Source organism: Geospiza fortis, unplaced genomic scaffold (genome assembly GCF_000277835.1).
Source record: "Geospiza fortis unplaced genomic scaffold, GeoFor_1.0 scaffold608, whole genome shotgun sequence".
In the NCBI taxonomy this organism is placed as follows: Eukaryota; Metazoa; Chordata; class Aves; order Passeriformes; family Thraupidae; genus Geospiza; species Geospiza fortis.
In genome coordinates this window covers 1,106,333-1,123,050 of record NW_005054494.1, presented here as the reverse complement: position 1 = coordinate 1,123,050, position 16,718 = coordinate 1,106,333, and the positions used below count along the sequence as shown (strand labels likewise).

Below are 16,718 nucleotides of genomic sequence, written 5' to 3'. Positions count from 1 at the left end.
AACACTTTTTGCTTCAATTTAAATGAAATCTCCTTAAAAAATGGATTAGTTATAGAAGTGCAAGTCACCAGTTTGGCCACAAATATTGATTTAGCAGCTCATATTGGTTTTGTCTGAGTAAATTTGCTGTTTTCCCTCAGCTGATTAAACAACACACTGATTTAACTTTTTTATTTTTCTGCTAGAATAAAAACATTTTTCAACAAACCTGATCCATATTCTCACTTACTCAAAAATGGGAATATATTGTTTTAAAGCCAAACAGACAAAAAGCTGATGCTACATAAATACAGTTCTCAAATAAAATAGATTGAGATGAACACCACCAGGACTATATAACTGATTATCTTCAAAGTTCATCAAGTAAAAGTTGTTTTTGGGGGGCTTTGGTTGGGTTTTTTAATCTCTCTTGACATGAGGATAATTAAGACTCCAACATCTGTATCACACAGGGAGAATTACATTCCCACCCCATGCTTCCCACTGGAAGCTTCTGGCCTTTAATTCACTGAAGACAGGCCAGCAAACCCAGTGCCACTAGGAACAAATCCCCAGCAGGCAGCACTGCACTCCTGTGTCTCAGCCAGCACCACCTCTGACCATGCCTCACCTGCCTGCGCAGGTCTCTGGTCTTCTTGGTCATTTTATCAATGGCGGAGTTCAAGGCATCACTTCTTTCCTTGCGGCCAGCCTGGAAAAGAGCAGACAAAGAGGTAAACAGGTATCCAGGGTCTCAAAGTTAAACCAATTGTTATTCATTTCAAGTATACGATAAGCTTCTGTTTCTATTTTTGAGGTTTTGTGGAGTGATTCTGAGCACAGGCAGTGGAGTCTCCACCTCCCCTGTGCAGGTAGGCACTGCTCCCTGCACACCCCACCCAGGGATCACACAACACTGCCCCTGAGCAGGCAGTCAAAAGCCTAGAATCAAAAGCCAAATCCTTATAAACCATTTTCTGGGTAAGAAATTCAAAGTGAGTGAAATTTCAAGTGAGTCTCCAGGCCCACCCATGGGGAGCTGCCAAGGTTTGATCCTGCACGTTTCGCCTGAGCTCGGTTGTTAGAGAGGCCAAAGGGCCAAGCAGCAGGGGCAGCTTCCCGTTTCCATCAGACATTGGGTCAAAAATATTCTCATTTCTAACAAATTAAGAGTCAGATAAGACAGTAGTGGTGGTCTGGTTTTGCTAGGAGATTTTTCTCTTTAATATAGCTTATGTTAGGTTTCCAAAACACACTTTATTCAACCACAATCCAATTTCTGAACTCCTAAGCCACAATCAATATAATTATCCAGTTGAGAAGAAAAACCATTTAGCAGTGCTGCAGTGAGTGTATGCCAGGTATCAATTCTCCAGGTGACAGGCTGGTGTGAAATATCTGGATGAACAGCCTTGAATCTAAAACATCAAGTCCACTCTACAGCAGAAATAAAAAATGGGGGGGAGGGAGTTAGGATGTTGTAATGTCATTATAGTGTAATGAATTATTGAAGATTTGTCACCGCCATGATCAAGTTATTTGATTCTCATCACAAAAGGTAACTGAAAAGTGACTGGAGCTAAACCCAGGAGTTTGTTGTGACACTGCCAAACCTGCAGCAGCCCCAGCACTGGCCCCCTCTTTGCTCTACATTCAAAAATCAAAGCTGAAGGCTCTAAATAAAGTGAAGATTAATGCACTGATTTACCCAGCACTTTGCTGCTGCCCTGCTCAGGGGATATGACAGACAAGACTCCCTGAGCAATGGCTCTGCCCCTGGCATGCTGGTGACAGTAGGGAGGGCTGGCACCTGTGGGGGACAGGGGGACAGTGACCCCAGAAGCTGCCAGCAGGCACTGCCCCAGCCACAAGCTGCTCCAAGACACCAACCTGCAGTGGCAGCTGCTTCACCCCTGTTTACTCATGGCAACGTGAACATTTTACTGAACCCACAGCACCCTCCCCACACACTGGGTTTTTTTTCCCACGAATATGTTTGGATCCAAGATATATGCTCATCTATTATGCAGAAAGCCAAACATTCAGCTGTTCCAAGAAGTGCCATTTTACTTCTCCCCGGGTGCTCCCACATTACCATTTTAACAAGAAGCAGGAGCAGGGATTTGAGGCGATACCACCCATCAATTCCACTTTGCTGTCCCTGGCTTCACAGCCCACAGCCTCGGTGCACAGCACCAGATGCCTTTTGGATGAGAGGAAAACCAAGAGATGGCCTCCACTAATGGACCACTATGCAAAACACCCCAACAAAGCACATTAAAGCTTGAGCAGCACTCATTTCTCACTGCTGATCTGTTCCTATGAAACTACACCACATCCTAGCACAGAAAGAGCTGTAGAATCCAACCCCCCTTTAGGAAGGCAGCTCAAGTTTACTTCTACCTTGCTGGTATGCATAAGTTTTAGTACAGAAGCTTGTCAAGAGCATGACCAGAATTTACTTCAAAAGGCTGCAGGATAAAGCATCCTGCTAATTTAGCGCTGGTGATTTAGCACACGGAGTCACTAATTGGGATCCTTTGCTAGGGCTGAGTGGGGGCAGAGCAGGACAGACCCAGGACACCTCAGTGGATGCACACACCCTGCTGCCACTGACATCCTAAACCATCACAGCCAACTCCAACCAAGGTCCTGGAGACAACAATGTCGAGTTTTGCCCAGCTGAAGTTTCCTGACCATTTTTTTTCCCCTGGCATAATAAACACTGTGGTGCCAAACACACCCCATTAGGACGTGGTGGAACACATGAAGACCTGCACAGCCCATGGCAGCACAAACCCTCGTGGGCACAGAAACGTGCTGAGGATCAGCCCTGACCACAGCACTGTCACTCTGTCCAGCCTGCCACACAAGTCGGGAATTTTACCCACTGGTTCCACCGTACAGTTCAAAAGTCCTGTTTGAGCTGGGCTCCCTCTCTCAACTAATAAATCGTGTTTTAAAGGCTCCAAGTGCCAGTTTAGCTCTTCTGGGTAATTTGTTCCACTAACCAATCAGTCTGACCATTAAAAACTGGTCCTCATGCCTAGTGTGAGCCTTCACTGAGGAGCCAGCTAATGACCCAGCAGCACAAGGCAGCCAGCAGCTCCTGCTATCCACAGGATTAGGAGGACTCACAAGAGTGAAGCCCAAATATTCAGATTTCTAATAGGATTTTTAGATATTCAGCACAAAACTCTGCTGAGGGAATCACAAACCCTGCAGCCAGCGAGCAGCTAATAGATTCAGTAGATTTAATAGGGTCATGATGACCATGTCAATCATTCTGCAGTATGATATCCCAACTCTGACCAGTATCATAGATAATAAATTTAGCCACGGTGCAAATTCACTTTAAATTAAATCAGATCTTTATCAAAGAGGATAGAATTGATGTTAAAAATTGCTCGTTACCCCTACTCCCTCCATCTCTGCTCTTCCCCCACCATTGCTGCTCCCCTTGCAGAGCTCCACAAACATTCCCTGTCACATCCCTGCAGTCCCAGCTCACACCACCATCCCCAGAGGGGACTCTTTTAATGCTCTAAGCAAAGAAAGGGGATTTGTACACAGGGAGGGGAGTAGAATCATCATTTCTGTCACAAAGCCTTCCTGCTGTAGGTGTGCCATCTGAATTCAGACAAGCAAAAGACAGACCCAAGCTTTTCCTATAGCTATGGAGGTTAAAATCTAATCCCAACTGATCTATAGAGGTACATGAAGATGGTGGTGGCAGTGCATTCCACCAGGATCAACAGAGCATGTCCTGTAACCAGCTACTCAAAGATACGTTCTTGTAGCTAAATATCACAAACATCTGCTGTTAATCTTAAAGGTTCATCATCAGTTTGGGTTAAGCTAAGCCCACAGAGCTATTGAGGGAGACAGTACCGCTTGCTCAGCACCACCTTCCCTGCAGAGCCCACCATGTCCCTCCCCAAATCAGCGCCCAGATGTAAGCCAGATACACCACTGCTGAGAGCCACCACTGTGCCACCTCCAGCCCCCACACAAGCACCAAAAAGCATAGTTGGCAGAGAGGTTTCTGCTTCAGGTGTCTGGGAATTGACTCCTGGGCTGTCAGTACAACAGGCAGCATCCTGGTTAATGATGGGCACTGAGTAAGTTACAAGTGAGTGCTTGGCACACCTTCCCGTGGGCAGGCAGTGTGTCACCGTGTATCACTGTGCCACCTCTGAGCTCTGCTGCCAGGGGACACCAGACATCAGTGCTCAGGTGCATTTTGTCCCACGCTTGCTTTTGCCCTGCCACCCAGCCTAATTCTGTGTCTAGAGGATAAGCATGCACAGCCCTCCATCTCTGTGACAGCAGGGCTGCCAACCAGTTCCAGCTAGAGCAGGGCTGATCCAGGGCCAGGCAGTGTGAGCACTGAGGCGTGACCCACACCAGTTCCAGCAGTGTTTTCACATCCAAGTGCAGGAAGCAGGACTGTGCCCTGGTTTGCTGCAGGAAGGAGTCTCCCACAGCCAGCCACAGCTCAGCCCAGCAAATGGGCTGCATGGCATCATCTGGGCCTCAGCAAGAGCCTGAGTGACAATAAAGCTGCCTGCACTGTTCCCCTGCCCAGCTGGCCATGCCACAGCACTGCCACCCTGACATCCTCCCCACAGCCAGGCTGCACCACAGAGAGAGGAAGGGTGGCTCCTGCACTCACCCTGGTACAAGGAGGAATTACAACCAGTGCCAGGTGCAGAGAGCTGCCAGACAGGGAGGTGACAGCCACCACGCTATGCCACCACACGTGCCCTTTGCTCCCATGAAGACAAGGACATCCAACCTTCAATGCCCATCCCTCCCACTGCCCTGCCCCAAAGGACTCTGCAGCTGGCCTGAAGCCCTGGGCACATCTCTGCTGCTGAGTCACCTCCAACATGCCTTTGGCCCGTGTGCCCCCTCCCAGGGCTCAGTGCTTCCACAGCAGCGAATCCAAGTGACAGAGCGCGCATGGTGACACTCGAGCCACATGTCCCTGCTCACCTCCTGCCTCACAGCCCTGTGACACAGCACAAACACAACCTTCTGGACAAAAGGCAGCAAATCCTCCCATGGTCCCCGAGGTGCTAACGCCCAGCAACAATTCCCGCAGCCACTCCTGCAGGCACAAGGGTGAGCTGGCAGTGCCACACACGGGCTGCCTGTCCCGCCTGCCGCAGTCTCACCTGCAGCTCCCGGGCTTGCACCCCAGCACAGCAAAGTCATGCAGCCCCCACATCTCCATCCAGTAAAATTAGCCTGTATGTTGCTCTTAATACACTAGGAAGGCTTCCACAAGATGTCAGCCTAACTAAATGACAACGCTCGCCTCAGGGTGCAATTCTACTTTCCCAGCACATGGGTTTAGCAGGAAAATCAGTTGTGTTGCTGCCCCAGGAGTGGGGTAGGTGAGAAGCCCTCAAAACCCTTGGTCGAGCAAGCTTATTCCTGCCAATTTCTCTGTCCACTCTGCATATGAGGGCTCAGGCTGCCATCAAGTTCCTGCTGTGGCAGAAGTGCCCAGGTGGCATCAGACATGGTTTTTCATGGGCAATGACTATCCAGGCTCAGAAGAAATGCATTTGCCTGAGTTCTCTGGGGGTTTATTCCCAGTCTGTTGCACCCTGACACCTCAGGCAGCTCCCAAGGAACAATATAAATGTTACTGCAGTGTTCCAGACTTTGGAGACTGAGATGCACACTTGAGGTAATAACTGTTATTTCACAGCAAGTGCACATAAAAACATGTTTTGCTAAGAAAAGCGCCCATAAAGTTCGCGTTAACAGTTTCCTAAACAGGAAACTCGCTGGCAAGGTGCTAAATAGCCCTTGTTTGGTTAAGGGCCAAAGAATGGAGAGCTTCAGAAAAGGAGCAACTCACCGTGTCTGAACATTAACTCTTAACTCTATGCCAAATTACACAATCTTAACGTGGGAGGAACCTACCAGCAGATATTGATGCAAAAAAGCAAAACGTTTCCAATGATACCTAATTTCAGTCTCCTGGTAAGAGGTAAAGAGCTGACAGTTGACCTCAAATTATACCCTTTGGAATGCTGTTAAATGTTATGGTAACATATTGAAATGTAATTAGAATTAAAACCAACACCTCGGATCAGGGTGTTGCACAGAGCTGCTCCAAGAATCCTCTGCAGGTGCTGCAGAGCCGAGGTTCCACTGGACAGCTGGAGCTGAGCCTGAGCCCTTTGTATCCTCAACGTTAAACAAGAAGAATCTCTTTAAATAAGTTTATGTAATTTCTTTGCATGGATTTCTTTCACACTGGAGCAAATGTGAAAACATTTACTATGGAAGAGCAATTTAAGAAATTTATCTAACATTTCCTAATTTGCCTAATGATTAAAGAATGTTACTTTCCTGATGGGCTCAGGGTAAGGTTTATTTGTTTTGCTTTAGCTTTTTTTGAGTTTTTTGAGATTTTATTCTTGTGCGTTCACGTTCTCTATTGCTTTACTTTCCACTCAGTGCTCCCCTTGAGTCTGCCCATCCCAGAAAGGAAGCACCAGAGGCAGCATCACCATTCCACCACAGGACAGCCAAGGGAGAAGCAGGCAGAGAATAGCAGGTTTTGCTTTAAGCAATGACCTCCAAGGAAGCAAAGCAAGGAACCAACACTTAATGACAAAGGTAAACAGCCATTTTATTTTAAAGCCTTTTGACATCATTCATCTTCCTCCATCATCATGGGAAATTTGTTATTCTCAGCTCATTCCAGATCTAGGAGGTTAGAGGTGATACCTCGCTGCCACACAGCAAACATTTTCAAGTGCCTCCTCTCCATTGTTGCTTTATATCTCAAGGAGAAAATTTTAAAAAAGCTTATCCAAGTTGCCTGGAGCAGGAAACCAGCACCCCCCTGCACCTACACTGAGCTATGACCAGAGCAGTGGCTCCTAAGGCTTTACCTGCACATGCATCCTAAAATCATATAAAAATGTCAATCGAACCTGGTCATTTACCTTTCAGTACCAGCTGTCCCAGAGGAGAGGTTGCTCTGAATAATGAAGGGCAATGAACCTTTAAAGCAAGCCAACAGCCCTAAGAGAGCCCACCACCCTCCTCCTGGCTGAGTGTGCACGCTCCAGCCAGAGCCCAGAGGGGCTGGAGAGCACACACAGCTCTGCAGCCCTGAACTCACAGGATAACTGTTACAGACCCACCCTGCAGCCAGGGGCTCCTGGAGATGTGTCCCCCCTCTCTGAGGGGACACACAGCAGCAGGACATTGTGGGTGACCACAAGGAAGCCCTCTCACTGCTCTGAGCCCCGATTGGAAATGCCAATCTCACCATTTCCGCCCTGCACTCCAGTGCCCAGGAAAAAGCAAGTATAAAAGCCACCATCTGGGAGGAGAAAATAGATTTTCTAGTTTCGTAACCGCACACTGTCAAGCTGGATTCCAATTAAATTTTTCCTGTGCCCTAAGGCAAGCTTTGCTTTTTCCAGAAATTTCTCCTGGCTTGAAGCACTTGCCCCTTGCCCTGCTCCCGGGCTGTACTCCCTGACACTCCTGCTCCAGCTCCAGCACTGCTCTCTGCACTTCTGCAGGGACCACAGTCGCACACAGCTGTCACACAGAGCTCTGAACTGCCCAATCCCTCTCACCTCCATGAAAGCCAGTGCTGACCAGCATCCTCTATTCAAACTCTGCGCATTTTGCATCTAAAAGTTCCTTTCATGCAGGGAGATTTAGCAGAGAAGTGGGAGCAGGCAGCACTCAGGCACTTCCATCCGCGGCTCTGCGCTGCTTTTAACCCCAGCTGAGCAGAGCCGGCGCAGATGTGGGGGGAGCAGGGTGCTGCAAGTCCCTCCTGCTCCTTCCGTCCTGGGGACGAAGGACTCCTGCCGCTGGATTTTCCCCCCTCTATCAGTGGTCTTTAACATGATCACAGCATGCAGCACAATGCTTTAAAAAAGCAAAGCTTCTGGAAAACCCAAACAAAAGGAACGTCACCAAGTGACGTCAGCCTATATAGAGCCCTGTGTGGTCGCAGCGCATAAGCAAATCCATTCTTGTACCGCTTCCCTGAAAAGCTTTTCAGTAAATGCACTCATGCTACTACAGGAGCTTCTCTCAGCAATAAGCCACCCATCTGCCATCAACAAGTTTGGACTAAAGGAAGCCACAGCTGCGGAAAAGGAAAACGTGAGCTTCAATTAACCAGCTGAGCAGCCACGGAGGACGAAAACTTGTATTAAGATTTAAAAATTGCAGACCTGTCAGAGGAGATCAAGGCAGCAATTTCAAAAGGAATATTCCAGGAGAGCATCGTGGATTTTGCACTAATATCAAAGGACACTAAATCCAGTCAATTATTCAAGGCTGTCTTACATTAGAGCCTTTCACAGACTCACGGCGTTGAGTCTCAAACTACGACTGAATGCACCCTCCAATGTACTCAAAAGAATGGGTAAGTTCCTGCGTTTCTCTGTTCCTTGTATAATGAATGACAGCTCTGCTTTAAAGGAGCAGTTAAGATGCTAAAGCTGATTGCTCCGCACTGAACCTTATGAAAAAAATGTTTTCCGATAGCGCCACTGTAACCCTCCGTAATCGAGATAAAGCCTCTTCCTAAGTGTAATGTCCAAGTATTCGGTTTGTCGTAGTAAGTTGTTTCTTGCATTTAGAATTAGCTTGTTGGAAATGCATGGCAATGTTATCTGCAGTGAAATCTTCCACCGTGATATTCCAAGTGTACTGATAAGGCTATCCTATCTTGTTGTTTTCCTAAATTATATTCTGCAGGCTTACATTTCAAGTGGCCATTAGGGGCTCGTATGCTGGCAGCACTATATGCAATGAGTATGGTTTTAAAAATGCTGCCTGCCTTGGGCATGGCTTGTCCACCAAAATGTCGCTGTGAGAAGCTGCTCTTTTACTGTGACTCTCAGGGGTTTCACTCAGTGCCAAACACCACTGAAAAGGGCTCGCTAGGTTTGTCACTGAGGCACAATTATATTTCTGAACTTGAAAGGGATCAATTTGCAAGCTTCAGTCAACTTACTTGGCTTCACTTAGATCATAATCAAATTGCAACAGTCAGAGAAGATTCTTTTCAAGGACTGTATAAACTTAAGGAATTAGTCTTAAGTTCCAACAAAATCTTTCATTTGCCAAACACAACTTTTAGCCAGCTGCTTAACCTGCAGAATTTGGACCTCTCTTTTAATCAGTTATCCTCTCTGCACCCCGAGCTCTTCTACGGCCTTCGCAAGCTACAGACCTTGCACTTGCGATCCAACTCCCTGCGGACCATCCCGGTCCGCCTGTTCTGGGACTGTCGTAGCCTGGAATTCCTGGATTTGAGCACAAATCGCTTGCGAAGTTTGGCTCGCAATGGATTTGCGGGATTAATCAAGCTGAGGGAGCTTCACCTAGAGCACAACCAGCTGACAAAGATTAATTTTGCTCACTTCCTCCGGCTGAGCAGCCTGCACACGCTCTTCTTGCAGTGGAACAAAATTAGCAACTTGACATGTGGGATGGAGTGGACCTGGGGCACCTTAGCAAAGCTCGATTTGACTGGAAACGAAATCAAAGCCATCGACCTCACCGTCTTTGAAACTATGCCTAACCTTAAAACCCTCCTCATGGATAACAACAAGCTCACCACTCTGGATTCCAAGATCCTGAGCTCACTGACATCCCTCACCACCGTGGGCCTCTCCGGCAATCTGTGGGAATGCAGCCCAAAGATCTGCGCCTTGGCCACATGGTTGAGTGGCTTCCAAGGTCGGTGGGAGCACGCCATCCTCTGCCACAGCCCCGACCACACCCAGGGAGAGGATATTCTGGATGCAGTGTATGGCTTTCAGCTTTGCTGGAATTTATCGACTGTGGTTACCCCTGTGGCTACGACATCGTACACAGCTCCAACTACCGAGTACACGAAAAGAATAAGCTCTTCTCATTTCCATGTGGGAGACAAAGAGATTCCAACTACAGCAGGCATGGTCGTTACCACCGAAGAACAGTTCCCTGAGCCAAACAATGCCATCTTCACTCAGAGGGTAATTACAGGAACAATGGCTTTATTGTTTTCTTTCTTTTTTATCATTTTTATAGTGTTCATCTCCAGGAAGTGCTGCCCTCCCACACTAAGAAGAATTAGGCAGTGCTCAATGATTCAAAACCACAGGCAGCTCCGATCCCAAACGCGGCTGCATATGGCCAATATGTCAGACCAAGGACCCTATAACGAGTACGAACCCACCCACGAAGGACCCTTCATCATCATCAATGGCTACGGACAGTGCAAGTGCCAGCAGCTGCCCTATAAAGAATGTGAAGTATAATACCTACAGCCCATCACAAAGTAAATCAGATAAGTAACCTACTTTAAAATTGTAGGGACCTACATCAGATTCTAATTTTTACAAATGTTGACATAAAGCCTAATTTTCCAAGCTACTTAATGGAAACATTGTTTATGGAGTGGTGCAGTATTTTTAAGTTTTTTAAAAAATAAATCCATAATATTTTCAGTGTTAAAGAAGCAATGATTACATTCAACTTGCACTCCTAATGTTTAAAAGTCTAAAGAGATGCTCACCTCAAACTATGTAAAATGTTTCATGTTATGTAATTATATGACTGTGTGTAAACATTTATACCCGAGTCTCCATATTCTACTTTTTCTACTGCAAACAGTCTTAGGGGAAGGAGACTGGATATCTGTGCAGGGATCTGTGGGGGACGTGCGCTCTGTTTGCTCCACTGCAGCTGGAGGATCCCAAACACTGCAGCTGGCTCTGGGCACTTTAAGGGCAGCCCAGGAGGAAGATTTTCCTCCTCTGAGCATTTCACTCCAGTAAGGGAAGGGAGGGAAAACAAAAGGAAAAAAAAAATAAAGAGCAACAAAGGTCCAGGTGGGAATTTCAGTGCATTGGGGTGAATTATCTGAAATAGTTTTGCTCTGTGCATGCTCACGGCTCAGCTTGCTGAAAGGGACAGCAGGCACAGAAAGGAGCAGTTCACACAGGCACACACACATGGGCACACAGCCCTGGGCAGGATGGGCACACACACGGGCACACACACAAGAGCAGGATGGGCAGGACAGACACACACAGAGCTCCAGGCAGGATAGGCACACACGGAGGAACAAGATGGGCACACGCAGATGAGCACTCAGACCCAGGCAGGATGGGCGCACACACGCAGGAGCAGGGTAGGCACACACACACACACAGTGCCAAGCAGGATGGGCACACACACACACACACAGAGTGCCAAGCAGGATGGGCACACACACACACAGTCCCAAGAAGGATGGGTACACACACACACACGCACAGTGCCAAGCAGGATGGGCACACACACACACACGCACAGTGCCAAGCAGGATGGGCACACACCCCTCCCAGGAGCAGGACAGCCCTCCGTGTGCCCCCAGATTGCACTGCAGCTTCTTTAGAGAGGCTCAGCATGCTGGCATCGATTGGAAATATTAAGTACATTCAGTCCTCTCAGCTCCCTGGTTTCACTTGATGATGCTTTTCATGAATTCAGGCTAATTACTTAATGATGATGAACAAACAGCATTTCAGCACCTTTTCATGTGTAAATACCCTTAATGCAAGGTTCTCTTAATTAAAAGCAAATATCAACAGCAAGGTTAAGGAGAAGAGGGAAGGAAGAAAGGAAGGAAGGAAGAAGCCTCTCTTTGTCCCCCTGCTGCCCCCCCCCCAGCTGAGGCTTCCTCTGGCTGGGAAGCTATTTTCATGCACTAACTCCACTGGTTTCTCTGGAGACAGAATTAGCCCCTGTAATATAAGCTCTCACTTGTCCTCCTCTTCCAAAATTCAAGATAAAAAAAGACCCCTTCTGATGATAAGTTAGGAAAATATGATTAGTTTATAGAATAGTTCACTGAAAAATGTTTTGTTTCTTACTCGATATGGGACAGAATCTAAACTAGTATGACTTTTTAAAAAATCATATATAAATATATATACACATACACCTCATTCTAAGGGGTAATTTGGTTTCTTTAGCCAGAAGTACCATATTGCTATTTATACTCTATTATGGAATTATATGTAAATATTTGCAGATCTATGCAGTGATGGTGGTACTCAGATGCCACAAGGGTGGAAGGGTGGGGGGTCTGCAAAGGATTACATTATTTTTAAGCCAACTGCTCAAATATTGTAAACATTCTAACCAAAGCTAAAAGATTCAGAGGGATGGAGAATTATTTTATATATATATACGTGTATGTATAACTAAAAAATGTGTTGTGTCCAATGCTGCAGTGTTAAACAATTACCAGCACACCCCGATGAAGAAACGAAATTCCTCACAGTGTTGCCATACTTTGACCAAATCCATAATTACAGTATGCTAATTGTGATGTACTAAACGATCCTGCAAACTTTTTAAACAGAAAAACCACTGCACAAAAATCCGTTTGCTATTTCACTCTGCTTTTCTCTCTGTATTGCCACTTAGTGAGGTATTTAGGGTGCAATTATACAACAGTTTGATGCTTTCTTGTGAGATGAATTCGTCCAAGGCAATTATAGCAAGATAAGTAACTTCTCGTAAGATTTTACATAAAGGTTTTTCAATTGCTGGTTTTGAAGATATTAATTTGCATCATTTTACTTTTACATACAGTGCCCTTAATATAAAACCAATATTTTGTTTACTTCCCTTGACTCTGTACTTTAATGGAAGAGATGATCCAGTCAAGCCTAATGGACTTCCACAGAGATGATATCTTTGAACTCTTGCTACTGTTAATACTAAGATGAGTCCATTTACACCTGTTCTGGGAAATTAATTACTGCTTTTAACTGACTACAAAACATCCTGCGGGGTAGGTGGACAAAGAGCAGATATTGTGGATGGTTAGGTCCCATGTGAGGCAGAAAGGCAGAGCTAAGCTGAGAAATACCAACCCATATTGGTCCCCAGGGGTATTTAGCTACTGTAGGAAGATTTGCTTTGCTCCTTCCCATAACTAAGTGCTCACAGCTCTCCCGAGGCCCAGGATGCTGCTCTGGGAGCAGGTGAGTGAGCACTGAGTGGGCATCACTGTCCCTCACCCTGCACTGGCTGGCAAAGGCCAGCTCTAGGAGCCTGGGGAGGAGGCACTTGGGGATGATTTCCACCTACGGCTGCAGGGTACCAGCACAGACAAAATCATCACTGAGCCTGTTAATTATTCTGGCAACCAAATAATCTGGCTATGCTGCCATCCCCAATCAGATGTCACCACTGAACTCTGACAGCCTCAGCTGTGTCTGCAGGAAGCAATCCCAGAAACCCTGGCTGTCAGACAGTTCAAGGGGTACCACCTCAGTCTTCCACATGGGAACAAGAAGTGGCTGCTTGATGAGGAGCTGAGGTTCCTCCAGAGGAGGTGCTTTCCCAACAGCCCATCTCTGTTCCACTCCATCATTATGAGCTTTTAATTCCACCCAGGAAGAGCAAAGACAGATCCTCCAGCAATGCTGCATTTAACCCTCTTCTCCATCCCTGCCATTCACGGTGATTTTCCAAGCATTAAAGCACTGTTCCAGTGCCTGTCCAAGCACACTCACCCAGGCACCCAAGCTTCCACTGGTGCTGAAGTGCTTGGCTCGCAGACAGCAGAGCAGGAGGCCAGCAGGCACAGCCCAGCACTGCTCCTGTTCCCTCTCTGTACTCCACAGCCAGTCTCCCAAATGCTGTGGTTTACATCTGCTATTTCCAAACCCATTTGTTGCCAGGTTTCAGGCATAAGCAAAGCAATTCAGCAAACATTACATTTAGGGTAACAGGTATCATAAAACTCTCAGAATGTCACGCAGCAGCAGTGAAGTCAACTTGAATTCCCTGCGGAGGGACAGCGAGCACCAGGCAGAGCCATCACTCTGCACAAGGACACAGCCAGAGGCTGTTAATATTTTTTATTTTAAAGTTACTGTCTTCCATTTGCAATTGCTTGTGACTCTTCCAGGCAAGGAGGGGATTGGAATAATTGTGCTACTCAGCAGTCCCTGATTTATTTTGTTGATGGAACAAGAACCACGATGATTTGGTTTAAATTAATCGTATTTCAGTATGAGCACTGGCTGATGACAGGAGCTTGTTAACCTGCCCTCCCCAGCACAATCTCTGCTGCACAGCCTCGGTTTGTACAGATCCTACACTGCTTACAGGTGCTTCAACACCTCCAGGCACAACCTCAGAGGTCTTGGGTCTTTTAGAAACAGAATTTCTTGTACTGCTCTTGAGGTCCTCATCCCATCAAAAAGATCTCCTCCACCCTCGCTGATATCCAGGCAGCTTCCCCTGCTCCTCACCCTCGTGTCAGTGAAATGGAAACCCAGCAGCACAAGTTGGGGTTTTGAGTCATTCTCCTGGAACAGGCTGAATTAATGCTCCCAGTTAGTCTCTCTGCATTAGCTCAGTGTTTAAATGCACACAAGTAAAAATGACTCGATGAAGGGTGAAATGGGTGAGTGTTCAGTCTCCAGCCGAAGTACTCCTCTGCACTGAGCTCCCGTTCCCTATCAGATGGAAACATAATGAATGCTGCTCCATTGGTGTTTGGTTTTGTTTGTTTCTCCCCCAAGCAGAAATGATCCAATTTTTCAGTGATCAGCCACATGCAAATCTGAGCTTCTGTCCCATTACCCCCTTACAAGACAGGGGCCTATTGCTACCTTGTAAAATCAGACACATCCCGTGGCTTTAAACCAGAAATCTGCACTACATGCTTATTTTTAATGTGTCTAAGATAATTTCTGTACTACTTTAATGGAAATAAAGTTGATTTAATTTTGTGATCTGTGAGCTATCAAAATCCATCTGTTCAGACCTATGAAACTTACCCAGGAGCTGAATTTCATCTTTCTTATGACGTTTTCCATAAAAATTAAACAAGTTCAGAGGGGGATACAGTATTTCTCCTCCCCTCCCAAAAGGAACAAGCAAGGAAACAACAGAAACCAAAGGCAGCAGCTCCTCCCTCCCCACACCTTCCTCCACTGCAAATGTCCCAGATGCTAAAATTGGTGCTGGGCTTTGCTTTTTAAGGCACCACGTTAGCAGGATGCTCAGAGATAATTTCAGAATCAGCTGGAAATTCAGCATTTCACATCTTGTGCAAAAATTTGCCTTGTGAGAAGCATCTAGGGAAAGGTACCAGAAGCCTTGAAGGGTATAGTCAGCCCTCAGATGGGGTGAAACAGCATTGTACACCCCTGTGTAAGCAGGTTGTACACCCCTGTGTAAGCACCAAGAAGCTACACCTGCCATCTCCCAACCACTCTTTTGTAAAAAGCCAAACAAAACCCACCCCATTTTTCTTTTTACTAATGAAAACACTAGTAAGTGAACTATTCTACCAGCTTAGCAACCCAAGATTACTGAGAGTCCTAGATGCATTGTGTTTAAATTATGTTTCAAGAGCCAACTTCTGGTGGGAGGGGGTGTGAGTAATGGAGTAAAACAAGTGCAGTGTACAGAAGCATTTTGTTATTAAAATTGTGTATACTGTAAAACTGAATTTGCCTCTTTCTTCCTCCCTTTTCAAGCAGAGGTGCCAAAAGCTCACTCTTTCATGGTATGTTAAAAGCAATCTGCACCCACTGTCCCAGGCAGAAGAGTCAGGTTTGGGCCATTTGCCAGAGTCACAGCAAATCCAGCCCCTTCTGCTGTACCACTGTGAGCAAAATACAACCTTCCACTGTACCACAGGGCTGCAGGGCTCTTCCCAAACCAGTTGTCTCCTGACTAACAAAAACTGAATGAAAACCAAACCAAAGCCAAACTCCTGGCCCTTGAATAGCTGCATCAGGATCAGCAGAGGCCTGGCCCAGCCTGGCTCTGCCCCTGGGTGTTTCCTGGTCCCCAGGGACACCTCCAGGGTCACCTGTGGGTCCCTGTGCCAGCCAGGAGCTGGCATGTCCAACGGGAACACCCTGCCAGCAGTGTGGCAAGGACAAACAGCCCGTAAGGTTCAGAGGTGCCACACAGTGAGACATCCCATCAGTTCTGAGTCACAGCCCTCCAGGAAGGCTCCCAACACCACTCCTGGTAAAGGAAGTGCACTTTACCTGAGCAACCACAGCATTCAGAGCCACTGTGCCTCAGTATCACGGGAAGGATTTCTGGGTTTGAGAAGTGAGAAGCTCACAGACACAGCCCAAAAGCCATGATAGAGAACTGAACAAAAGAATGAGTTTCAGGATGTTCCAAGATGATTACATGCACTGAACCACCAGCTAAAATCATTTTAGTAACTAAGCCCTAGCTGCATTTACTTTTTTATCAAAAGGTTTGGCTGGAACAAGTTCTCAAGGGTTTTAAATGTCAGTTGGCAAACTGCCTCTCAAATCCTTCTAATACTTCAAAGCAGCACATGATATATCTATTTTCTTAAACTCTCAGAGACTAATTTTACAAGCAAAAGCATATCTCAACTACAAACCCAGTTGTTCTCACAAGCAAAGGTAAAAAACCTCAGAGAAAAACCAGTATTCTGAATACATTATGCAAAACTTTTAAATCCAATTAGAAACACAGAAATGTCAACATCACTAGCAACTTACTTTTAAATGTAGGCTCTGTTAAGACAACTGCAAAAAAAAATGAGATTCAAGAATCTGACTGGAGAGGATTGCACAAATGAACTGAAAACTGCAGCACTGGGAAACCCTGGCTCCCTCCTGCAGTGAATGTCCAGGTAAGGGACAGGATTCAGTGAGAGTGCTCACCCACCACAAAAC

General features: G+C 46.4%; 2 protein-coding genes across 4 annotated transcripts in view; one reads left to right on the top strand and one right to left on the bottom strand.

Moving 5' to 3' along the window:
• CTNNA1 (catenin alpha 1) overlaps positions 1–16,718 on the bottom strand; it is a 101,482-nt gene that overhangs the window by 47,149 nt on the left and 37,615 nt on the right. The window contains exon 8 of the mRNA XM_005428629.2: positions 611–691. Within this exon, the coding sequence (XP_005428686.1) occupies positions 611–691 (81 nt within the window). The remainder of the gene's footprint in view (positions 1–610; positions 692–16,718) is intronic.
• On the top strand, positions 7,993–15,480 carry LRRTM2 (leucine rich repeat transmembrane neuronal 2). 3 transcript variants are annotated; one of them, XM_005428628.2, is made up of 2 exons: positions 7,993–8,404; positions 9,168–15,480. In XM_005428628.2, the coding sequence occupies exons 1-2, from the start codon at positions 8,375–8,377 to the stop codon at positions 10,287–10,289; spliced, it is 1,152 nt and encodes a 383-aa protein (XP_005428685.1). In that variant the 5' UTR covers positions 7,993–8,374; the 3' UTR covers positions 10,290–15,480. The 3 variants fall into 3 exon arrangements, with proteins under 3 accessions (XP_005428685.1, XP_005428684.1, XP_030919177.1); XM_005428627.2 differs by having other exon boundaries at positions 8,740–10,716; XM_031063317.1 differs by having other exon boundaries at positions 8,018–8,404; positions 9,189–10,716.